The sequence below is a fragment of the Scyliorhinus canicula genome, chromosome 11 (genome assembly GCF_902713615.1).
Source record: "Scyliorhinus canicula chromosome 11, sScyCan1.1, whole genome shotgun sequence".
Lineage (NCBI taxonomy): Eukaryota > Metazoa > Chordata > Chondrichthyes > Carcharhiniformes > Scyliorhinidae > Scyliorhinus > Scyliorhinus canicula.
In genome coordinates, this window is record NC_052156.1 from 144,987,091 (window position 1) to 145,012,003 (window position 24,913).

General features: G+C 48.2%; 1 protein-coding gene across 1 annotated transcript in view; it reads left to right on the forward strand.

Moving 5' to 3' along the window:
- The window catches only part of flncb (filamin C, gamma b (actin binding protein 280)), a 69,644-nt gene that overhangs the window by 16,652 nt on the left and 28,079 nt on the right, over positions 1 to 24,913 (forward strand). Inside the window, exons 9-28 of the mRNA XM_038812220.1 lie at positions 1,357 to 1,476; positions 2,217 to 2,354; positions 2,951 to 3,077; positions 4,361 to 4,497; positions 4,803 to 4,996; positions 7,153 to 7,266; positions 7,673 to 7,816; positions 8,514 to 8,637; positions 9,320 to 9,480; positions 10,436 to 10,526; positions 11,131 to 11,300; positions 11,679 to 11,796; positions 12,953 to 13,215; positions 15,669 to 16,266; positions 17,123 to 17,296; positions 17,952 to 18,114; positions 19,800 to 19,960; positions 20,850 to 21,017; positions 21,276 to 21,399; positions 24,511 to 24,667. Coding sequence (XP_038668148.1) covers positions 1,357 to 1,476; positions 2,217 to 2,354; positions 2,951 to 3,077; positions 4,361 to 4,497; positions 4,803 to 4,996; positions 7,153 to 7,266; positions 7,673 to 7,816; positions 8,514 to 8,637; positions 9,320 to 9,480; positions 10,436 to 10,526; positions 11,131 to 11,300; positions 11,679 to 11,796; positions 12,953 to 13,215; positions 15,669 to 16,266; positions 17,123 to 17,296; positions 17,952 to 18,114; positions 19,800 to 19,960; positions 20,850 to 21,017; positions 21,276 to 21,399; positions 24,511 to 24,667 — 3,446 coding nt within the window. The remainder of the gene's footprint in view (positions 1 to 1,356; positions 1,477 to 2,216; positions 2,355 to 2,950; positions 3,078 to 4,360; positions 4,498 to 4,802; positions 4,997 to 7,152; positions 7,267 to 7,672; positions 7,817 to 8,513; positions 8,638 to 9,319; positions 9,481 to 10,435; positions 10,527 to 11,130; positions 11,301 to 11,678; positions 11,797 to 12,952; positions 13,216 to 15,668; positions 16,267 to 17,122; positions 17,297 to 17,951; positions 18,115 to 19,799; positions 19,961 to 20,849; positions 21,018 to 21,275; positions 21,400 to 24,510; positions 24,668 to 24,913) is intronic.

Sequence of the window (24,913 nt, forward strand, 5' to 3'; positions counted from 1 at the left end):
AACGCCGCCTCAGTCCTGCCTTGCCGCCGGCACAGCGCCGCCTCAGTCCTGCCTCGCCGCCGGCACAGCGCCGCCTCAGGCCTGCCTCGCCACCGGCACAGCGCCGCCTCAGTCCTGCCTCGCCGCCGGCACAGCGCTGCCTCAGTCCTGCCTCGCCGCTGGTGCAGCACCGCCTCAGTCCTGCCTCACCACCGGCACAACGCTGCCTCAGTCCTGCCTCACCACCGGCTGGTCTGTAACTTGGAGAGGGGAGCTTGCATGTGATGGTATTCCCATGATTCAAACAATGCCCGTGTCCTTCTGGATGGTAGAGGCTTTAGAAGCTGCTGTCAGGAGCCTTGGCGAATTGCTGCAGTATATCCTGTATATATTACACACTGTGTCAGTGGTGGGGGGAGTGAACATTAGAAGGTGGTGACTCAATGGGCTGCTTTGTCCTGGATGGTGTTGAGCTTCTTGACTATTATTGGCGCTCATAGCAAGTGAACAGTATTCTGTCACACTCCTAACTTGCATCTTATTGATGGTGGACAAGTGTTTGTGAGTTAGGAGCTTTGAGTCTGTGACCTACTGGCCTGCATGGTGGCACAGTGGTTAGCACTGCTGCCTCACCGCATGGACTCTCATTGGGTGACTGTCTCCCCCATTGTCTGCGTGGGTTTCCTCCGGGTGCTCCAGTTCTCCCCCCCCCCCCCCCCCCCCCCCCCCCCCCCCAGAGTCAAAGATGTGCAGGGTAGGTGGATAGGACATGTTCAATTGTCCCTTAAGTGTCCAAAAGGTTAAGAGGTTAGGTTAGATGGGGTTACTGGGCTGAAGGGATACGGTGGGAGCTTGACCCTAGGTAGGGTACCCTTTCAGATTCAATGGGCCGAATGGCGGCCTCCTCCACTGTAGTGATTCTTTTCTATTCTACTGTTGTAGCCACAATATTTATATAGCTGGTCCTGTTCAGTTTTATGGTAACTTCCAAGATCATGATGGTGGGAGATTGAGTGATGGCAGTACCATTGTAGAACTGTTTTTCGTGTTGGTTAAGAGAGCAGTGGTGTTTATAGTCTCCTGTCAAAGATAAGCATGGCTGGTGTGATTTAGTTAACGGAGATGCAAATTTGACTGATACAGCTGTCAGTTTGAGATTGGGGCTTAGTGAGTCAGTGTATCTAGAGAAATATCTTCGGTTTGTTTCCTTTTATAGCATGAGACAGGAGTTGGGATGGGAAGCCTAATTGAGAACACAATTCTCACATCAGCCAAATTCCTCCTGGAACGCAGGAAAGGAAACATCATCTTCATGCACTTTGTTACATCTCTCATTTCATCTTCTCTTCCTTATGATTTGTGCTTGACCAATCCCAGAAGCCCCCTCTCCGACCCAGGTTGCTGCTCCGGTTATGATTGTTCCTCAGTCTATCCACACCCCACCAGCGGACAAGGCAAAGAAAGCTCCACCCCCTCCTCCCAAACCCAAACGACCACGTTAGTATTAGCCTGCGATTGAGTGTCTGCCTGTGCTTGTGTCTGAGTGAGGCCCATTGATTGTGCTTGTCTCTGACTGGGGGAAATTGGTTGTGCTTCTGTTTGAGAGAGGGACACTACATGGGTCATCGCAGGCCCTGAAGGGGGTTGGTTGGGTGGGGGTGGCATTCATTGCCTCGGTGCAGCTGCTGTGGGGGCAAGGTGTTTATTGGCTTTGTGGGTCCGTGCAGGCTCTGAGGTGGGGGAATGAGGGTCTTTCATAAACGCTGTCAATTTGTGCCGGCCCTGAAGGGGGTTGTTTGGCTCCACGTTGCCGGTACTTACTAACCTTGAATGTGATTGGTCAGTAGCTTAAGAGCACTAATGCAGAAACAGTGAATTCCGAGAGGGGCGTTTTGGCTGTCACGTTTTGCTGAAATGACTCTTGAGCTCCAACCATGTTTTGTCCTGGGAGGAACCGTTTCTGATGCAGGTTTTTATGCATTCCTTTTCCAGAATGGCTTTCTTTTTCTCTGTATGTGTGTGTGTGTATCTTTCTTTCACCAATGTTGTTAATTAGTGGCGGTGGGGCAGTTATGTGATTTTAAAATCTCCAGCAATCCTTCCAAACAGAGTTGGTCATCTGGACAAACTGAACCCTGATCGTGAAACCGGTTCAATATCTGTTTGTGGGGTAAGGCAGGAAGGTGCTCTTACCCCGGTTTGTCGCCGCTAACCTAAACCTTGTGTGTTTCTGGCAGCATGCAACCCGAATGCGTGTCGTGCCTCCGGGAGAGGTCTTCAACCTAAAGGTGTGCGAATGAAGGAGATGACCGACTTCAAAGTCTTCACCAAAGGAGCAGGAACGGGGGAACTGAAGGTCGTCATCAAAGGACCCAGTAAGTTGGGGAGTAGGGGTACGGGTGGGGTGGGGGATGGAACTGTGGTGTAATACTTGGGGGAGGGGGATGCAGTTTAGCCTGGCATAGGGCAGTGCCAGTTTGCTTCCTGGCATCTTCCTCAAACATGTGATTCATTTTCACTCTTACTGGAGCTTGGCAATTTATAGATAAACGATTGAAGTTGGTATATTTATTTCGGAATCTTGTCACAGCAGTGCAAAGATAGACAGTTACTGTCCTCTCCCAGCAGGTGCACACACTGCTGGTGTCCTATGCTGCCTACCCTGTGGTTGGCCCAGGAATTATTCAGGTTGCAGTGATTGGTGTCACTCTCTCTGCTACGAATGTGGTGAAAAATACCAGCTAACAGTACGACCTTGAAAGAAAAGCTGTTAAATATTGGGTGGGGGTGGGGGGGGGGGGGGGTGCAGCAGGGACCCGCTCATCTCTCCTCCTTACTGTGCAGACACCAGGGGATCACTGGCTATCAGTCAGGGCACCTGAACGATATTCCTATTGATGAAACCAAAATAGGTGACAAACTCTCAGCAAAGCTCAGTAACAATCACTATCTGCTGATTATTCTTTTCCAGAGGGCACAGAGGAGCCTGTGAATGTTCGAGATGTTGGTGATGGTGTCTATGAATGTGAATATCACCCGATGCTTGGTGGCAAATACGTGGTGACCATCACCTGGGGAGGTTATGCCATTCCGAGGAGGTGAGTTATACCTGGTCAAACACTTGCATTGGCGCAACAATACTGAAATCACAAGAATGGACAAATGTGGAGGAACTCGGCTTCTCTGTAGCACAGGTGATGGTGCCTAAATCTCTCTCTCCAATCGCAAGATTTCCAAATAATTCTACATCAATCTGAGATTTGCAACAGATACCAATGCCTTTATTAGAAGGACCTGGCCCCCTCTGACGAGGCAGTGGGTCAGACTGTGGGAGCTTAAATCGATGCTTCACAAATACCAGGGGCGTGATTCTCCACTCCCCACGCCGGGTGGGACAATCGCGGGAGGGCCGGGCGACTCATTTCGCGCCCCCCCCCCCCCCCCCCCCCCCCCCCGCAGATGGGCTGAGCGGTCTGCCGTTTGTGACCGTTTCACGACGACGGCAACCGCACCTGGTCGCTGCCGTCATGAACATGGGCGCCAAAGGCCCGTTTGAAGCTTGTGGGGGGCGGAGAGGGGAGTGAGCACCACGGCCGTGCTCTGGAGGGGACTGGCCTGCGATCGGTGCCCACCGATCGTCGGGCCGGCGTCTCAAAGCGACGCACTCTTTCCCCTCTGCCGCCCCGCAAGATCAAGCCGCCACGTCTTGCGGGGCAGCGGAGGGGAAGACGGCCACTGCGCATGCGCGGGTTTGAGCCGTCAGCTGTCGTGACGTCAGCTGCGCATGCGCGGGTTGGAGCCGGCCAACCTGCGCATGCGCGGCTGACGTCACATAGGCGCCGCCGTCGCGTCATTCTCAGCGCGCCGCCTTGACGCAAGCATCAAGGCCCGGCCGCCGAGAATAACGGAGCACCGCTCCTAGCCCCCCGGGTGGGGGTGAATATGGTGAGAGGAACGGCCTCCGAGGCCGTCGTGAAACTCGGCCGAGTTCACGACGGTCTTCCCGATTTTTCCCGGGAGCGGAGAATTTCGCCCCAGGAGTGTGTTCTTCATGAGGAATAGATTTTGGTCAGAACTTTGCTCTCTTTAGAAATAGTGCAATGGGATCTTTTACACCTAGTAGAGGGGTCAGGTGGGTTTGCGATACGATGTCTCCACTAAAAAAAACACCCCTCCTATAGTGCAGTAGTCCTTCACTGGGAGTGTCAACCTGACGTCTGGGCTCTGGAATGGGACTTGAACATATGACCTTTGACTCCGAGGAGAGCATGCATGAGTAGTTTACAAGTGGTTTCTCTTTCTTTGCAAGGTAAACTGAATGTAAAGCAATAGGCGATGTTGATTATTGGCTGTACTGACTTTTGACTGTTTGATTCCTCAGCCCATTCGAGGTGCAGGTTGGACCTGAAGCTGGTGCCCAGAAGGTGCGAGCCTGGGGACCGGGCCTCGTGACTGGTGTTGTGGGAAAGTCGGCTGATTTTGTAGTGGAAGCAATTGGGACTGAAGTTGGGACACTGGGTAAGGATTGTGTCTGTTTGTTGCAGCTTCGGGAGCAGTAGAGAGGCCTCAACTCATCAGGCTGCCCTGGTTCTGATCTAAATGCCAGGCCTTGTCTCTAACCTCTTATCTTTCTATTTCAACCCAGTTCCCAATGGTACAAGGACAGTTAACAGCAAGGCTCGAACAAAATAGCAGTGCATCAAATGGATCTTTACATTTCATCTAAGCCTGTGCTGTACCTGCCCCCTGGGAGTGCTTGTATTTGACCAGTCTCTATATTCTTCTGTGTTTGTGAATGGTTTTTATTTTCTTGTTTTTTCCAGGTTTCTCTATTGAAGGCCCCTCTCAGGCTAAGATCGAATGTGATGATAAAGGGGATGGGTCATGTGATGTGCGATACTGGCCCACGGAGCCTGGTGATTACGCTGTGCATGTGATCTGTGATGATGAGGATATTAAGGATAGTCCATTCATGGCTCACATCCTCCCTGCAAACAATGAATGCTTCCCAGAGAAGGTGCGTGAGGGACTGTATGTGGTGTGTGTGTCTGTGTGGGGTAAGGGTGTGCGCAAAACTCTGGGGTCGGTATTGGGTCTCGGGGATTAGTCCTGGGTCTGCTCTTGGTTGTAAAGATTTTAGAATTGGATACTGGAAATTTTGTTTCCAAATTTGCTGCCAACAAGTAACAAAACTGAGGAGGAGAGTGAAAGATTTCAGGAGGTTAGATAGGTTGGCAGAAAGGACAAACGGATGGTAAATGCAGTTAAATGTGGAGGAATGTGCAGTCAGGGAGTGAACTGGCAAGCGGTCACTGAGATTGAGGCGAGATTAGGAGGTATGTTTTGCACAGACGATTGTTGGAGCGCAGAGTGACAGGCCACATAGTGTTTATGACAAAGACCATTGCATTTTGTTTGAAAGGGAAATTGAATAAGTGAAGCAGAGGAAGATGCAGAGCTGTGGTGAGGGTGCAGGGCAGTGGGATTAGTTTGGGATTGTGCCACGAGAGAGCAGACAGAAAGGTTGGAATGATCTCCTTCTGTATGGTTCTGTCTACAATCCTGAGTTACAAACACCCAAATACTGCTTTTTAGAGTAAATTGGGTAATTAAAGTCACACTGGCAGGACAGACCCAGCAAAGATGGTGGCACCGTGGTATACAACTGGGAAGCAGTAGCCTGGGAGTTGACTGACTCATGGCATCAAGCCAAACACTGGCAATGATACCTCCTGCACCCTCCCACAGCTGATGAATCAGTGTCTCCTCCATGTTCAATCCTACTTGGAGGCAATATGCAAGAGTAGTAAGGGCACAGGATGTACTTTGGGTGAGAGACTTCAATGCCCCATCACCACAAATAGCTCCGTAGCACCACAAATGACCAGAGCTGGCTGAGTCTTGCAGGACATAGCTGCTGCACTGCACCTACGGTTGGTGGTGAGGGAACCAAATTTAGGAAAGAACCTTCTTGACTTTGGCCTCACCAATCTATCTGTCACAGATGCATCTGTCATTAAAAGCATTGGTAGGAGTGGCCACCGCACAGTCCTTGTGAAGACCAAATTCCCTCTTTGCATTGAGCCATGTTATGTGATGCCGCCATGGTGCTAAATAGGACCGATTTCAGCAAAGATCTATCTAGCAGCTTAAAACTGGCCATCCTTGTGTTTTGGGCCAGCAACAACAGAGTTGTTGTGTTCAACCATAATCTGTAACCTCATGGTCTGGCATTACCATAAAGCCAGGGGATCCACCCAGAGGTTCAATGAAGAGTGAAAACCGAAACAAATTAGGTGTCCAACTGGTGAAACTGCAACACAGGACTACTTGCATGAGAAAGACCAAGTCCAATCAAAAAGACAGCCTGGCATAATCTCAGGGTAGTCAACAAATGCGGTAGCACAGTGGTTCACACTGTCACTTCACAGTGCCAGGGTCCCAGGTTCGATTCCCGGCTTGGGTCACGGTCTGTGTGGAGTCTGCACGTTCTCCCCGTGTCTGCGTGGGTACCTCCGGTTTCCTCCCACAGTCCAAAGACGTGCAGGTTAGGTAATTTGGACATTCTGAATTCTCACCCGGTGTACCCGAACAGGCACCGGAATGTGGCGACTGGGGGCATTTCACAGTAACTTCATTGCAGTGTTAATGTAAGCCTACATGTGACAATAAAGATTATCATCATAAATGCTGGCCTGCCAGTGGTGCCCACGTCACATGAAAGAAGAAAAGTAAATCCACCCTAAAGAGTAGATGGGACCTCTGTTTAATGTCTTAACAGAGCAACACTCCCTTGGCACTGCTTCTTCAACAGTGCAGTGCTCTTTCAGTGCAGGCCTGAATTGTCAGATTATATGCTGCATGCAATAGCTCACGAAGGTGGCTCTCTGCCGCCTTGGGCAATTGGGATGAGCAGTAAATGGCAGGGATCTGTTCCATTGGGTGATTGAATTTGAAGGCAAGGTCATGGGAATTAAGGTGTAAATTGAAAAGATTATGGTTTCTTCAAATACTTCAGAAGCAAAGACACTACTTGAGAATTAAACACCCGGTCTATGCAATGCTGGCCCAATCCAGTCCCTGTTTGCTTCTACCTGTTGCCTTTTACTGGGTGAGTTAATGAGGTCATGACTTAGTGTGTTGTCTCATTAAATATTCTTGTTTTTTATATAGGTAAAAGCTTTTGGCCCCGGTCTGGAGCCGACTGGCTGCATCGTAAACAAACCAGCAGAGTTCACCATTGATGCTCGGGCTGCAGGCAAGGGCGAACTCAAAATCTACGCACAGGTAATGCTTGAAAGCTGTGACCAATGGCATTGATGCTGATTTGGGGCTTGTACGTAACTGGCTAGATGGTGTTGTGGCAGGTATCTGTCACTGTATCAAATTGCTGATTCATCAGATAGGTGGCTGGGATGGGCAGAGGGGGGCAGCTCTGTCAGGGTCCAATTCTCACTTTGCATGGACCGATATCCACTGAAAATCAAACTCTTTACAGGACAGTTGGAGGAGCGAATCAGCACCTTCAGGGGAAAGGCAGAGAATTTTATCCACTCTCTTAAATATTAAACAAACTGTTAATTTGGAGGTGGGGCATCTGGTGTAGATTGGCAATTACCTGTTTCTGCTAAACCCTAATTGTTTCTCTCTCTTTCTTTCTCTCTTTTACATTTCCTGTCCCCTGCCCCAACAGGATGCAGAAGGTGTTCCCATTGATATCCAGATCAAAGACAATCGAGACAATACGTTTTTGTGTGTGTATGTGCCTCGGAAGCCCATCAAACACACCATCATCATCAGTTGGGGTGGTGTCAACATCCCAAACAGTCCTTTCCGGGTAAGAGAGGAGGATGTGTATCATAGTTAATCAAAGAATTTACAGTGCAGAAGGAGGCCATTCGGCCCATCGAGTCTGCACCGGTACTTGGAAAGAGCACTCTACTTAAGCTCACACCTCCACCCTATACCTGTAACCCAGTAACCCCACCTAACCTTTTTTGGATAAGGGCAATATAGCATGGCCAATCCACCTAACCTGCACACCTTTGGACTGTGGTAGGAAACCCACACTGGGAGAACGTGCAGACTCCGCGCAGTGACCCAAGCCGGGAATCGAACCTGGGACCCTGGGGCTGTGAAGCATCAGTGCTAACTATTGTGCTACCGTGCTGCTCAATTAGCCGGACCTGGATTTAGACCGGCGTGAGGAGCTAGAAACAAATAAACTCAATAACTGACCTGGTCACCAAGTCGAGAGATGGGAGATTGATGAATCGGGGAAATGTAGATGGGTGGGTATGGATGCAGAAAGGAGGGAGGGGGCATTGTGGTGAATTCCATAAAATCGGGTTAATTTCCTGTTCAAATGAATCTCCCATTCTGCTGCGGCACAATGTAACAATTTGGAACTGATTGTCACACTTTGCATGTTCTGTGTGAATGCTGCATCTCTCATTTCCTGGGTCACTGCACCTCATTGTTAGTCCCCCTGAATTGACCATATCCTAACTCGTCTGTACATCCATGTGCTGCAGGTATCTGTGGGAGAAGGCTGTCATCCACAGAAAGTCAAGGTGTACGGACCAGGAGTGGAGAAAACTGGGCTCAAGGCTAATGAACCCACATATTTCACAGTGGACTGCAGTGAGGCGGGACAGGGTGAGTCATGAACAAACCCTTCTTCATGGTGCAGGCTGTTTAATTCCTGTTTGTATATAAAAAGGAGAGGAGGATAAAACCTGAAATACTGGCTGGTCAGCCTCACATCAATGGCGGGAACCTAGAGACTGTCATGGACCAAAATCATTGACATTTGGAAAAATGTTGGCTAATAAATGCAGGTCATTGTGGGAATGCTAAAAGGTAAATGGAGTTTGGAAATTTGAACTATTTTCATGGACCAGAGAGAGTTGTTGAAGGTAACATGATTGTTGTGTATATGGACTGTGTAGATAGTTAACAAAGTACCACATAATAGGTTTGTTAGCAAAATTGTAAACTATAATAAAGGAAACTGAGCACCTTTATAATTGGCTAAGAAAGAGAAAGGAGTGTGGGGGATGGGGGTAACGGGAGTGTCGGGGGTGGGGGGGGGGGGGGGGGGGGGGAATGTGTATGTTGCGGTCTCAGTGCTAAGGAGACAGAAAGTTCCTGTCCGAATCTGAGAGATGACAAATATGAAGACAGCAGAGTGGTTGCATGCTCCACGCCAGACTGAACTGTTTGCTTCTGCTTGGGTGTGACACTGGCTGTCTCACTGAGCGGTTTCCTCCGTGTCTTCAACCTGAGCACTGGGATTCTTTTTTTCTTGGTCTCAAATTTGTTCTCCTCTTTGATAAAGGTGATGTGAGCATTGGCATTAAGTGTGCCCCGGGAGTGGTGGGACCTGCTGAGGCTGACATCGATTTTGACATCATTAAGAATGACAACGACACTTTCACAGTGAAGTACACTCCTCCAGGACCAGGGCGCTATACCATCATGGTGCTGTTTGCTGACCAGGTATAACAAACACAGTCTGCTCAGTGTTATTCTTTATCTGGCTTCTATTGAGATGGCTGCAAGTGGTATTGCAAAGGGCAGCAAAGACTGCGCACTCTCTCCAATACCGGAGACATCTTTAGGAACATTGGGAGTCCATTCAGCTCCTCCATTAGACCCTTCTGGATTGCACCGTTGCTTCATATCCCACACTACCCTCACTCACAGCTGCACAACTCTAACCTAACTTAAACCCTTTTGTAATTCAGCCCACTTGACATAAAGGCTAACTTTCCATTGGGTTTTTTGACAATGAGAAGGTTTAATCAACTCTGGAAGAGCTGGAGTTGGTTGCACCAGATCTCTGGCTTCAGGAGCACAAGGTCAAACTGATCTGGTGCTTGTGAGGACTCTTGTTGGTTTAATTCTGTATCTGGTACCAGCCAGCGCTCAGTGGACGTGGGTTCAAGTCTTGTTCTAGAGATGTGAACGTAGAACTAGGCCAACACTTGTGGTGCAGGTACTGCTACGCTCTCTGAGGTGCAGCTTTCCCGACTACCTGTTCTGCTTGTTCAGACTATTGAAAGAAGAGTAGGGAGTTCTCCCTGAATAAGTATCACTAGGAACATGTTAACTGCTCATTCATCTCATTGATGCTTTTAGAATATTGCTGTTCACAAAACAGTTGTCAACATTTTCCATCACAAGTCACTGAATTTTGAGTAACCCACTGTCTAATCACTTTTCCATCACTTAGTGGAGGAAGGTTAGTTGGTGGGGGTGGTGAAATTCGGAAGTCCAGTGTCTCAAATCAATTTTGTGAAACTCATGGGATCCAGAACTAGTTTAAAGACGGCTGTGTCAATGCAACTAGTTGGCTGGTTTCGCACACCCCGTCACCATACTGACCTCTGCCCCTACTTCCGGCCCCATTTCCGGTTTGTTCTAAGACGTTTCTGTCCAATTTATCCTGCAGGAAATTCCCATCAGTCCGTTCCGTATCAAGGTGGAGCCGTCACATGATGCGGGCAAGGTCAAGGCCGAGGGTCCCGGGCTGAGTCGAACTGGTGAGGAGAAGCTGGCTGATTGTGTGAGCGCCTGTAGTTAGACTAAAGGTCACCAACTCTCGCAAGACGGTCTGGGAGTCTCCAGAATTAAAATTACTCTCCTGGACCACAAAGCAAGAGACCACCAGGAACAGAATTCATTGGGACTTTAAATAAAATGTCCTTTTTTTTTTTTTGTTTTTTGTTGCTTTTATTCAGGATAAGCATTGTGGGGGGTGGGGGTGGCAAAAGGCTGCTTGATTATTTGGAGGAGGGAGGTGTTGTGAAACCTCCAGGAATAAGTAACTGGGTTTTGGGTTAACCAATATTACACCAGGTCAATCTGACAAACAGCCTTGCACTTCCAGTAGGTATTGGATCAGTGGGAGAATTAAATTGCCCAAAATCAGATTCCCCCACCCCCGCACTACAGTCCATGACCACTGGACCAGCAGTAGTGTGGATAGAAGGTGCTGAGAGAGGTTAAAACTCCACTGGTACAAACTGACCGTCAGTAACTGGGTGACATAGTGACCCCTCATGGTGTGGGCTGAGCGATGTGCTGGGAACAGGATACCAGGCACTCCTTGTGCTGTGCTGTGAGCTGGCTGTGTGTTTCTTGCAGGTGTCGAGGTTGGGAAACCCACTCACTTCACCGTCTACACTAAAGGAGCAGGCAAGGCCATACTGGATGTGCAGTTCACTGGAGTTGCAAAGGGAGAGGCTGTCCGTGACTTTGAAATCATCGACAATCACGACTACTCATACACTGTGAAATACACTGCTGTGCAGCAGGTAGGAGCGTGTCTGGAGGGTGGGGTTAAGGGCCAGTGCCAGGGTTTGGGGGCTTTATACCCAGGGGTAGTGCCAGGGTATGGGGTTGCAGCGAGGGGGAAGCAGTGCTACCTTTAGTGAGGGTTTATACTGGGGCGGTGTGCAATGCTGGGGTTTGTGGGGGGGGGGGGGGGGGGGGTGGTTTGTACCGGGGGCAATTGTAGGATTGTACCTTGGGAGGGCAGTGCTGGAGATGGGGGAGTTGGGTGGGTGGGGGTCTGTGCTGGGGTTTGGGGGGTTGTACCTAAGTTTGGCAGTCTGGATTAAGGGTTGCATCCAGTGTAATGTATTCTGTTGGTATGATGTTTCTCTAACCAATGGACTGTGGTCTTGTTGCAGGGTAACCTGCTGGTGACGGTGACCTATGGGGGCGACCAGGTGCCGAAGAGCCCGTTCACCGTGAGTGTGGCTCCGCCACTCGATCTGAACAAGGTTAAAGTTCAGGGACTGAACAACAGTAAGATCATTAAATCCTTTGTAAATTATTTCAGCTGTCAAATTCTGAAATCCTTGTTTGTACATTGACCTGGGGAATTGAGCATTTTGTCGCTCCTTGGGAGCCTCGACTGTGACCCCTCGCAATGTGTCGCTGCTTTACCGCTCCCCACTGGGGTGAGTCTTTGTTTCCCCCCTTGTACAATCTGCTGCAGATTACTGTGATGGTCATGTCACATTTCTGGGAGTGGTGTTTAGGTGCAGGAAGCTGGGAGCCTGTTGTGATGTGGATGACCTGATTGTTCCTTGTGATACCTTTAGGATGGGAGTGAGTGAGGATTGTCTGCCACAGTGAGTGGTTAGTTCAACATTCATGTGCGGTGGCTTGGAGACAATGAGAGTAATATACTAAATCCACAGGCAGATACTAGCTTTGTATAACTGCAGTTATATTTGTATAACATTGAGTCTCTCTCTCTCTCGCTCTCTCTCTCTCTCTCTTCCCCCCCCCCCCCCTCAGTGAGTGGGGAATGAGTGTGGATCCCCCTGATCACTTCCTGCTTTGACCAGTCTGCTGTTTGGCTCCACTATTGCAACAGCACCTGTCTCTGCTCCTACCATGGCTCATTGGCTTCTGTAACCCTCACCCTTACCCCTGCTTTGTTACCTCTTTACTTCCTTTTCCAATGCTCTCCTGGCTGCATGTCCACTTCCCAAATGCTGCTAATATCCTAATTTGCACCATGTCCTATTCATCCATCACCCATGTGCTTGCTGATGTTCACTGATTACTGATCATACAATATCTCTTTTTTAAAATTCTCATCCATGTTTAAAATTTTTCCATGTAGTTCCTCCAGCCCTACAACTCTTGGAGGTATCTGCTTTCCTCCAATTCTAACTTCTTGAACTTCCCAATTTTAATTGCTCTACCATGTTGGCCATGCTTCCAGCTTCCTATCGCCTAAACTCTGGCGTTCGCTTGCTAAACTATAGTCAACTCTCTTTTTTTTTCTTTTTAAGATGTTCCTTCAAATGTACCTCTTTGATTGAGCTTTTGATTATTTATTATATTTTTGTGGTTCAATGTCAAATTGTGTCTGATGATGCACCTGTAAAATGCCTTGGATAATTTCATGTTAATGACGCTGTTTTTAATAAAGTTGTTTCTCTTGCAGAGGTTGATGTTGGGAAGGATCAGGAATTCAGTATTAACACTCGGGGCGCAGGAGGTCAAGGAAAGGTTGATGTGAAAATTACCTCTCCGTCCCGCCGTCCTATCCCATGCAAGGTGGAGATTGATTCCACCAGTGACATTCACTCGGTGAAGTACATGCCACCTGAGGAGGGGCTATACAAAGTGGACATCAGCTACGATGGGCACCCAATACCTGGAAGCCCCTTCACAGTGGAAGGCATCATGCCCCCTGACCCCACTAAGGTGAGCAAAGATTGAAGACCGCCAGGTATGAACACAACAGCGCGAGGATTGGGATCGATCTCTTGCATGTGGTGGAACTCTAACCAATTGCATTACACAAGGCCCTTCACGCTGGCATTAGGGGGGGGCTCTGATGGCCAAGAGGAAGAGAGTGTGTGGGGCTCCCTCTACTTCCTGGTGAGAATCCCTCCCTTCATCAGCAACACCCCCTCCAACTGAGGTTATTGGGGGATACCAGGCAAACTTATTATTACACATTAAGTGGATCCCAGCTCACTTTAAACTTTCCAACTTTCCTTAAAACTTGTGGATGATAATTTTGTGTTGACTGCAAACTGAATTTCAGTAAATTGACGATAGGCACTTCACTGAATCACTTATTCATCAACAATTTATCCCCCTCCACCATCCAGATGAAGTCTTACAACACCAGGTTAAAGTCCAACAGGTTTGTTTCAAACACAAGCTTTCAAGCACTGCTCCTTCCTCGGGTGAAGGAATCACCTGACTGTGCTCACCCCAGTCCAACGCCGGCATCTCCACATCATGGCTGCCATCCAGATGAACTGACCTCAGCCACCGTTTCCTGATCGTTTAAATTTTCCCATCACCTTCTGTGAAGATGTGGGACTTGTGGAGCACGTAATCCAGCCCAACACTCTGCACAGTGCTGAGGGGACGCCTTGCTGTCTGGAGGAATTGGAGGGTGGTGGGTAGGGCCGCTTTGCTCTCTGGCATTGGAGATGGGGGGGGGGGGGGGGGGGGGTGGCGCCTTGCTGTCTGGGTGGGTGGGGGGGGGGGGGGTGGACAGTGCTCCGGGAGTGCTGCACTATATGTTAAACTGAGGCCTACCTGCCCCCTCAGGTGGTCGAAAAAGATTCACTTTCACCATTTTGAAGACGAGCAGGAAATCTCGCTTGGCCAATGTTAATCTTTCAGCCACCTTCACTAAAACTGTGTGTATTTGGTCATTGGTCATTACATGGCTGTTTGGTGGACGTTATTGTAGAATTTACAGTGCAGAAGGAGGCCATTCGACTCATCGAGTCTGCACCGGCCCTTGGAAAGAGCACCTTACTTAAGCTCTCACTTCCACCCTATCCCCTAACCCAATAACCCCTCCTAACCTTTTTGGACACTAAGGGCAATTTAGCATGGCCAATCCACCTAACCTGCATCTCTTTCGACTGTGGGAGGAAACCGGAGCACCCGGAGGAAATTGACGCAGACACGGGGAGGACATGCAGATGCTGCACAGACGGTGACCCTAGCGGGAATCGCACCTGGGACTCTGGTGATGTGAAGTAACAATGTTAACCATTGTGCTACTGTGTGGAAATTGGCTGCGGGTGTTTCATATTACAACAGTAATTTCAGAAGTATTTTGTTGGCTGTAAAGGATTTTGGTACATTCTGAGGTTGCGACTGCTTTCTTCCTAATAGTTTTAAAATAAGTGGCTACTGAGACAATAGGTACATTTGTTTTAAGTATGTGAATCTCAAATTGTTGCTATGCAGGTGCAGCAAGTGGTTTGGAAAGCAACTGGAATGTTGTTTATTGCAAGGGAAATGGAGAGTAAAAGTGGGGAAGTTGTGGTGTGCTTGTACAAGATGTTGGTGAGACCACATCTGGAGTTCTGTGGTCGCCTTGTTCCAGAAAGAAGTGAGGCAATCTTATTAAAGCATGTGAGATACTGAGGGGACCTGACACTGGTCTATGCTGAGAGGATGTTTCCCTCTGTTGGGGCATCTAGAGTCAGTGTACTCTTTTTAAAAAATGAATCTCCAATTTGAGACTCAGCTGTGGAGATGTTCTTTTTCTGAGGTCGTTCCCAAGAGAGCAGTGGAGGCGGAGTCATGGAATATATTCAAGGCTTTGATCGAGGGTTAGGGGGGCGGTGGGGGGGGGGGGGGGTCACACACAGTCGGGTTCAGGCCACAATCCAATCCAGCATGTTATGGAATGGCAGAGCAGGCACCTTCGGGTCTACTCTTCATTCTTGTGTTGTGTTCTGGCAATATACAACCGTTTTCTTTTAAAATGAATATATAGGAGCAAAGTGCTTCCGAAGCAACTGAGGGCTCTGGCAGGAAGCCAGGACTGGGGTGGTATTTCTGACCACATCTGTGGCTCCAAGTATGTAAATAGCCGGGTGGCATGTGGCGCTGAGGACCTGGGTTCGAATCCCGGCTCTGGGTCAGTGTCTGTGTGGAGTTTGCACATTCTCCCCGTGTCTGCGTGGGTTTCACCCCCACAACCCAAAGATGTGCAGGTTAGGTGGATTGGCCACGCTAAATTGCCCTTAATTGGAAAAAATGAATTGGGCACTCTAAATTTATAGAAAAATAAATAAATAAATAAATAAATAGTGAGTCCACAAAGGCATTAATGATATACTCACTCACCAGTGATCTTTTTAGGAATTAAATGGGCAATTCTGATTCTATTTCAGGTTCGGGCCTATGGGCCAGGCCTCAAAGGTGGCGTGGTTGGAAAAGCTGCTCCCTTTGCCATTGATACCAAGGGTGCAGGCACTGGTGGACTTGGTCTGACTGTGGAAGGTCCTTGTGAAGCTAAGATTGAGTGCCAGGATAATGGTGATGGTTCCTGCTCTGTCTCGTACCTTCCTACAGAACCGGGTGAATATACGGTCAATATCCTGTTTGCAGAGGCTCATATCCCAGGATCCCCTTTCAAAGCTGACATCAAACCACTCTTCGACCCCAGCAAGGTCACTGTTAGTGGCCCGGGGCTAGAGCATGGTAAAGTCGGTGAGGCGGCAACTTTCACCGTGGATTGTTCCAAGGCTGGGGAAGCTGAGCTGACCATCGAGATCATCTCCGAGTCTGGTGTGAAGGCGGAGGTTCACATTCAGAATAACAGCGATGGAACCTTTGGGATCACTTACATCCCACCATTCCCCGGCATGTACACCATCACCATAAAATATGGCGGGCATGCGGTGCCCAAATTCCCAGCCCATGTCCGGGTCGATCCAGCCATCGACACTGCAGGGATGAAGGTGTTTGGACCAGGAGTTGAGCCTCGTGGTAAGGAAATAATCTGTACTTGTACCCAACTAATGTTGTCTCTTTAGGTCCTGCAGGAAGAGCTCACTGTTCAGGGATCTGTCCGATTGGTCAGTTGATGCCTCGTGTTGATAATCATAGCATAAAATTCGGAGCCATGCATTAAAAGCGATTCTGTAAAAATACCAGTGTGTGTTTTATTGGCCAATTTGCGAGGCATGTTGATGGCTATCTTGCCAATCAGTGAGGAGTGTCCATCATTGTTCAAATAGTTGGTGAAAGGTAAGGTAATGCATTTGAGGAATATTCGATGTCTTGGGCAATGATTGAGGAAAACTCATTCAAGGGCATCAGGATTATTTTTGTGGAAGGAACCCTATTATAGGAAGGATATTGTTAAACTAGAAAGAGTGCAGAAGAGATTTACGAGGATGCTACCAGGAATTGACAATCTGAGTTCTAAGGAGCGGCTAGGTAGGCTGGGACCTGAGCGTAGGCGGCTGAGGTGAACTTATAGAGGTCTATAAAATAATGAGGAGCATAGATAAGGTATAGTTAACGTCTTTTCCAAAAGGTAGAGGAGCTAGAAGGCATAGGTTTAAGGTGAGAGAGGAGAGATACAAAAGAGGCCAGAGGGAAACATTTTTCTCACAAGAGGGTGGTGAGCATCTGGAATGAGCTACCAGAGGCATTGGTAGAGGCGGTACAATTATTTCCTTTAAATAACAGTTAGACAGTTACATGGGCCAAATGCGGGCTTAGTGATAGAAACTGGGTGGCATGAACAAGCTGGGCCGAAGGGCTTGTTTCCATGCTGCAAACATCTATGGCTCTATGAACTAAGAACAGCCTAATCCCATCTCTGCTGGTGTTCCAGGGGTACTCCGGGAAGTCACCACCGAGTTCACTGTGGACTCTCGATCTCTTAACAAGACTGGTGGAAACCACATCAAGGTTCGTATTGCCAACCCATCTGGAGCCAAGACTGACAGTTACATTAAGGACAATGATGATGGAACGTATCGTGTGGAGTACACCGCCTATGAAGATGGTTAGTGGCCATGGGACTTCTTCGTTTTACAAGTTTTGTCTTCATCAGTTTTTTAAAAATGTGTTTTTGGGGCGTGAGCATAACCTGGCATGGTTAGTCTTTATTGCAGCCACTGTATTGGTTCCCAGGCAAGTAGGCATCCCAATCTACCTGATGCTCATTCCGTGGTGAGGTAACTCCTGGCTGATCCTGATCAACACCAGCTGTCACAAATTTATTTTTGACCTTGAGGGGAAAATTGGACTTTCTGGACAGATTATTTGATTTCCATCAAAATAAAACCCCTAGTCACCGTGCAGGCCGACTATTTCCATCATTCGGCCATTCAGAGTTTGCTCTTGAACCCCACAACCTGTTACTACCCTCCCCTGCCTCTGGTATCGGGTTGCTGATTTCCTCTGTCCTGCTCCCATCAGGAAACAGAGTGAAAGGCACTGGGAATCTCCTTGACGCTAAAAGCAGTTGTAATAGGACCTCAAAGAAATGATGAGCAGAGTCCTTCCTATGTGATCCCTGACCTGCTCCGAGTTCCCCACGAAAGGGCATTACACGTGGCACCTGAAGTGAGCAGCTGCTGTCATTCCACCAAGGCAGCAACACTGAAATGTGGATTTCCGCTGTAGGTTATCATTCCATATTGTTCATTTTCTTTCAGGAGTACATGTGATTGAAGTGCTGTATGATGATGTCCCACTACCCAAGAGTCCGTTCAGAGTAGGAGTCATGGAAGGATGCGATCCGACACGTGTTCGGGCCTATGGGCCAGGTCTGGAGGGAGGCCTCGTCAATAAACCCAACCGATTCACGGTGGAAACCAGGTGAGGTGCAGCCTGAGCACTTAGGTAAAGAACCCGAATCATCAGCTAGCACCCAACGAGAAAGGTATACTGAGGCACCTATGCACACCACTCCTATCATAGATTCCAGCCACTCATTTAGTCTCCCAACGGAGGTCTGTATCATGTTTTTGATCTCCAAAAGGAATCCAGGAAACTTGCCAATTATACACCCACTTGCTCATCTCCACAATCCAGCTTTGGCCATTTCCCCCACCTCCATTGACCATCCCAGGAACTATTGTTTCATGTACAGATGGGACTCTTGGCATGCACTGATCCCACGAACCACCAACACCATTTGTCTATCTCCTGTCTGAAAGCTCAATCCTTTGTAACTCAGTGCCATTCGCAGTTTCCAGATCTACAGTTGTCCTCTATATAGCAGTGTCTTTCGATCTTTTTATCCTGGGACCTGCCTTTGCCGACCTTTGCGACTCATTCCAAACTTTGTGAGACACGCAAATGTTTGCTTACCTTTAATGTGAAAGGGGAGCCTGCTTGGTCCTCACAATCTCACTTGAATTGGGTTCGAAGGAAGAGAGGGCAATGCACATATCAGGTGCAGAGTTCAGCCAGTTCCTTTGTGCCGTCTTCATCTTTATGAAAACAGAAAATCCAACCTTGCACATGTAAGTCATCATGAAGGGCAATAGCAACAAAATGCTTGTTTTGCTCAGCACTGAATATTCCTGGGATATACTACTCCAGAATGCTGACAGCCTTGTGGGCTTTTGACATGCTTTTAATATGGTGTTACAGGTCAGCTGCAGCAGCGTAGTCTTTTAATTTGGAGTCCGCTCTAAGTTAATAACTGACTCTTGGGTCTCAGCCTCAAAACAAACTTTTCACCCACCACTTCTTATTCATTTGCCAGTACTTCCCTGCAGATTAACACGTATGGGCTTTGCATCCCTATTTACATTGGCACAATTGACAAAACCATACCTCAAGAAATCATCTGTATACTTATTTGTTCCCGAGTTAAGTTTCTTCTTTGTACGTTGTTAATAAGAGGCCCTGGAGCTCTGTACAAAACTAACAATAGCAGTGCTCTATCCTGCCCTGGACTCCCCTCTTCAGCAGATTCAGTTGTGAGATCCTGTCCAATAGGTAAACTGCCTATTTGAGTCTCTGGCTGAATCCATTCATCTTCACTTACCTTGCTTGCCAGTAGCAAAATGGAAGCAACGCTGCTCTGTGATTTAGTACCTAAAGCGCACACCTCGACATCAAGTATGTGTGCTGGCTCTGCTGCCGCTTCTGGCCAGAAGACGCCACACTGCTTCATTTACTTCCATTTAAAAAGTGGCAACACTGCCATTCTCAATGTAAAAGCCAGTAGCAGCTTTTGGGCACTTCTCCCGAGATTGGGAATGTCTCTGTGACCCTCCAGACATCCACCTGCGGGTCACGACCCGCACTTTGAAAAACCCTGCTCTAGAGGATAGAGGAAACATTCCTTGTGATATCTTGCCTCACTTGAGGCTGGTGAATGAGGACCAGGGATTTCCCAGTGGAACCAGTTGGGAGGTGGAGAATGGGATTGAAATGACTGAACCACAAGTTAGGGTTGGAGTGGCTCCCAACTGTAACCAATGACGAGCTGTGTGTCGACTTGCAAAAGGGTTGAGATTGTCGCCTGACCTCTCTATATCTCTGCTCAGGGGAGCAGGAACTGGAGGCCTTGGATTGGCCATCGAGGGCCCCTCGGAGGCGAAAATGTCCTGTAAGGACAACAAGGATGGGAGCTGCAGTGTGGAATATATCCCCTTCACCCCTGGAGACTATGATGTCAACATCACGTTTGGAGGGCACTCTATTCCAGGTGAGTCGACCTGCTTTGTACGAACTCTGCATTGAGAGCCCCCAAGTCCCAGTGTCAAATTAAAGAACTCTTAATTCTGCATCTGAAACTCTGTGGCCAGTCTTTATCCTGCCCTGTCTATCAATCACTCATGCTTGTTTGCCTGCCTGGTCTCTTGGCCCATCTCTATGTAATTCTCTGCCTTCCCAAAGTGAAGTATTAAATTCCCATAGGAATGTAACTAGGAGTAGGAGTTGGTCAAACAACCCCTTCAGCCTGCCCTGTCATTCAATGTAATCATGGTTGTACTTTTATCTCGACTCCACTTGCCTGCCCATTCCTCACAGGCCTTGATCCCCTTCATGTCAACAGAAAATCTGTTGACCTTAGTCTCAAATATACTCAATGGCTCTACATCCAAAACCCGCTGGGATAGAGAATTCCAAAGATTCTGAGTGAAGACATTTCTTTTATCTCCATCCTAAATGGCAGACCCCTTTTTGTCCTGAAATTGTGACCCCTAGTTTTAGATTCTCCAACTAGGGGGAAAAAGCCTCCACATCCACCCTGTCAAACCCTTTGAGAATTTTAGACGTTTAGATGAGATCACCGTACATTCTTGCCTCCAGAAAATAGTTCCATTCCATTCAATCTACTCTCATAGGACAGTTCCGCCCCCTCATCCGAGGAACCAGTCTGGAGAATCTTGTACATCCTCCCTTGGGTAAGGAGAAGAAAACTGTACACTGTACTCCAGCTATAATCTCATCAAAGTCTTGCATAATTGCTGTTGGTATAAAGCAGTCACCAAGAGTGTCTTTGCTCAGGGGAAATGTGCGTTGGGATTGTGTGCAGGATGTGAGGTGTGACCCAAACAAGGTGTGATGCATGTTTTTTTTTGTGTTGACAGGCAGTGCGTTCCGTGTGCCAGTGAAAGAGCTGGTCGATCCGAGCAAAGTCAAGTGCACAGGCCCTGGGCTGGGCACTGGGGTACGGGCACATGTATCCCAGACTTTCACCGTCGATTGCAGCAAGGCTGGGCTGGCACCTCTCAAGGTTCTGATACTCAGGCCCACAGGTAGGTCTCTGGCTGGTCGTGCTGGACCACATGGATGCTCTTGTGGGATTTTCTGGCAAACAGAAGCCTGAGGATTGTGACCTGTGGTGGGTGACTGGGGGGGGGGGGGGGGGGGGTTGTGACGTGTTGGAGAAATGCTGTGTGTGAAGAATAGGCTGCTATTGGTGGTTTATTACAAGACTGATGGGTCAGGTGGTAAAAATGGACAGATTGGTTGATTGATGAATGAACTGTGATTCCCTCCTATGTCTGTTCCAGGTGTATCAGAGCCTGCAAAGGTAATCGATAATGGAGATGGGACGCACACTGTTCACTACACGCCCACCACGGATGGTCCCTTCACTATCTCGGTCAAATACGCAGAACAGGAGGTTCCTCGCAGGTGAACACTGGAAACCTCGAGATAAACCTTTTTAAAATCACCAGTTGGGTCCCAGCTGGAGTACTGTGTCCAATTCTGGGCACCACACTGTAGGAAGGACGTCAAGGCTCGGGAGAGGGTGCAGGAGAGACTTGCTGGAATGGTAATACAAAAGCAAAGTACTATGGATGGTGAAATAAAAGTTTTTAAAAAATGCTAGAAATACTCTGCAGGTCTGGCAGCATCTGTGGAAAGAGAAACAGAGTTATTGTTTTAGAACATAGAATAGAATTTACAGTGCAGAAGGAGGCCATTCGGCCCATTGAGTTCTGCATCAGCCCTTGGAAAGAGCACCCCACACCTCCACCCTATCCCCATAACCCAGTAACCACGCCCAACATTTATGGATACTCAGGGCAATTTAGCATGGCCAATCCACCTAACCTGCGCGTCTTTGAACTATGGGAAGAAACCGGAGCACCCGGAGGAAACCCACGCAGACACGCGAGAAAGTGCGGACTCCACACAGACAGTGACCCAAGCTGGTAATCGAACCTGGGATTCTGGTGCTGTGAAGCAACCGTGCTAACCACTGTGCTACCGTGCTGCCTCGAGAAGGAGGCCATACGGCCCATCAAGTCTGTACCAGCCCTTGGAAACAGTACCCCACCCAAATCCACACCTCCACCCCTTCCCAGTAACCCCACCTACCCTTTTTGGACACCAAGGGCAATTTATCATAGCCAATCCGTCTAACTCACATATCTTTGGACTGTGGGAGGAAACCGGAGCACCTGGAAGAAACCCACACACACGAGGAGAACGTGCAGGCTCCACACAGACAGTGACCCAAACCGGGAATCAAACGTGGGGCCCTGGAGCTGTGAAGCAACTGTGCGAATCACTGTGCTACCATGCTATCTACTGTTTTAAGTAGATCTTTTGTAGTGATCGCAAAGGTTAACTCTTCCTCTCTCCACAAATCCTGCCAAAGCTGCTGAGTATATCTAGTATTTTCAGTGAGTTCTGGTGATTTCCCAAGACTATGCCGTGCAGAACCCAGCACTCACTCTGCAAAGCCGTGCAATAAGAAGCAGCAGGAATGAGCCCATCTCTCAGTTTAACATTTCAGGCTGATTCCCTTTCATCAGAATTCTTCCCATGGATCTCCCCCATCCCTCTTCATCTGTCACCAGCAACATGCCCTTCCATTCCTTGGGTATTTATTTAGCTTCCCTTTAAATACGGTTGTGCTTCTCCACCACAGTCACTGCCTGTGGTACCAAGTTCTACATTTGAACCACTGGAAAAAAAATTCTCATGAATACCTTTTTGGATATATTAGTGATTTATCTTTACACTATAGTCCTAGTTTTTTTCAGGGGAGGTATTGTGGCTCTTGTAACGTCCCTGCCTGCGGGGTAGAAGCTCCAGCTTCAAGCTTCGTGTAGTCGGGCAGTGAGTTACTTGTTGCAGGTTTCCAAGTCTCTGACCTGTTCAAGTAGCCACAGTATTTATATGGCTAGTTCAGTTTCTAATCAATGGTAATCCCAAGGATGCTGTTAGTGGGGGATTCAGTGATTGTAATGCCATTGAATGTCAAGAGGAGATGGTTTATGTCTCACCTTGCTGGAGATGGTCATTGCCTGGCACTTGTGTGGCATGAATTGTACTTGGCAGCCCAAGCCTGGATATTGCCCAGGTATTGCTGTGTTTGGACGTGGGGGGGAGGGGGGGGGCAGCATGGTGGCGCAGTGGGTTAGCCCTGCGGCCTCACGGCGCTGAGGTCCCAGGTTCGATCCCGGCTCTGGGTCACTGTCCGTATGGAGTTTGCACATTCTCCCCGTGTTTGCGAGGGTTTCGCCCCCACAACCCAAAAAGATGTGCAGGTTAGGTGGATTGGCCATGCTAAATTGCCCCTTAATTGGAAAATGAATTGGGTACTCTTAAATTTATATTTTTTTAAAAAGTGTTTGGACATGGGCTGTTTCAGTATCTGAGGAGTCGGGAATGGTGCTGAACATCGGCGAACATCCCCACGTTTGTCCTTATGACGGAACGAAGGTCATTGATGAAGCAGCTGAAGGTGGTTGGGCCTAGGGCACTACCCCAAGGAACTCCTGTCGTGATGTCCTGGAACTGAGATGATTTGACCTCCAACAACCATCACCATCTTCCTTTAGTGCCAGTATGACTCCCAACTAGCTAGTTTTATCCTGATTCCCATCAACCCAGTTTTGCTAGGGCTCCTTGATGCCACAGTCTGTCAAATGCTGCATTGATGTTGAGGGCAGTCACTCTCTCTGAAGAAGGAGGATGAGTTCTATTCAATCACACTTTCCTTTTGTAATCTTGAAGGCCTCTACCATGCCACCCTTTTTCACTAGAGAAAAGATCCCCAGTCTGTTTTTCCTAGTGGGTATATCGTTCTGTTATCATTCTAGTAAATAGTTTTCGCATCTTCTCTTCCTTGTATCCTTTTATAATACGGAGACCAGAACTGTTCACAGTACTCAAAGTCTGAGCTAACCAGGGTCCTATGTAAATCTGTATAACTTCTTCTGTGCTTTTCAACTATATTCCTCTTGAAATTAACCCATTGCTTGATTTATTTTCAATGGTCTTATTAGCGTTGATACTTTTAGTGATTTCTGCATCCATACTCTCCCCTCTTCCGCCTCCTGCATTTAGACAGTCATTGTCCAAAGAATATGTGACCTCTTTATTCTTCCTCCCAAAGTGTGCCCTGTATACCTGTGCCCAGGTCATTGAAAAATATATCAAAGAGAAACAGTCCTAATTCCAACCCCTGGGAAACGTCACTCGGCTCTCCCCCGGGAATGAAAAAGGAACTGTTACCACTACTCTCTGATTTTTGTCCCTTAGCCAATGCTGTATCCACACGGTCACCGTCCCTTTTTAAACTCGCAAGCTTCAATTTTACTACAAAATCCAATTATGTGGTACTTCATCAAATGTCTTTTGAAAGTCCATGTACACACCAACCCCATCAATCCTCTTCATCAAAGAACTGGATACAATTAGTTAAGCATGATATGTCTTTCTGTGCCACGCTTTAATTTATTAACATTTATTTACCAAGTGCCAATTACATTTTTGCTCACTTCTCAGTCCCTTCAAGATCAAGGTTCTGCCAACCCACGATGCCAGCAAGGTGCGAGCAAGTGGGCCTGGGCTCAATGCCTCTGGAGTGCCAGCTAGTCTCCCAGTTGAGTTCACCATCGATGCCAGGGATGCTGGAGAAGGACTGCTCACTGTGCAGATCATTGTAAGTCTGGCTCACGCCTCCCACTCTTGTGTCTAGATCAAAACCTGCCCTTTTCCCGCACCCCACGGAGTGGCAGCTTAATCTCATGTCCTCAGCTCTGCTGAACTAATGGTGAGTTCCCATCAGCCATGGTGTTTAATGCTACTATATAAACAGGCGGCGTGCTCGGGCCACGTTGCTAGGCCCATGTTGCCGGGCTCACTGAAGTTTGGTGTGACCTCAGACAGTGGGGCAAACTCTCTGTCT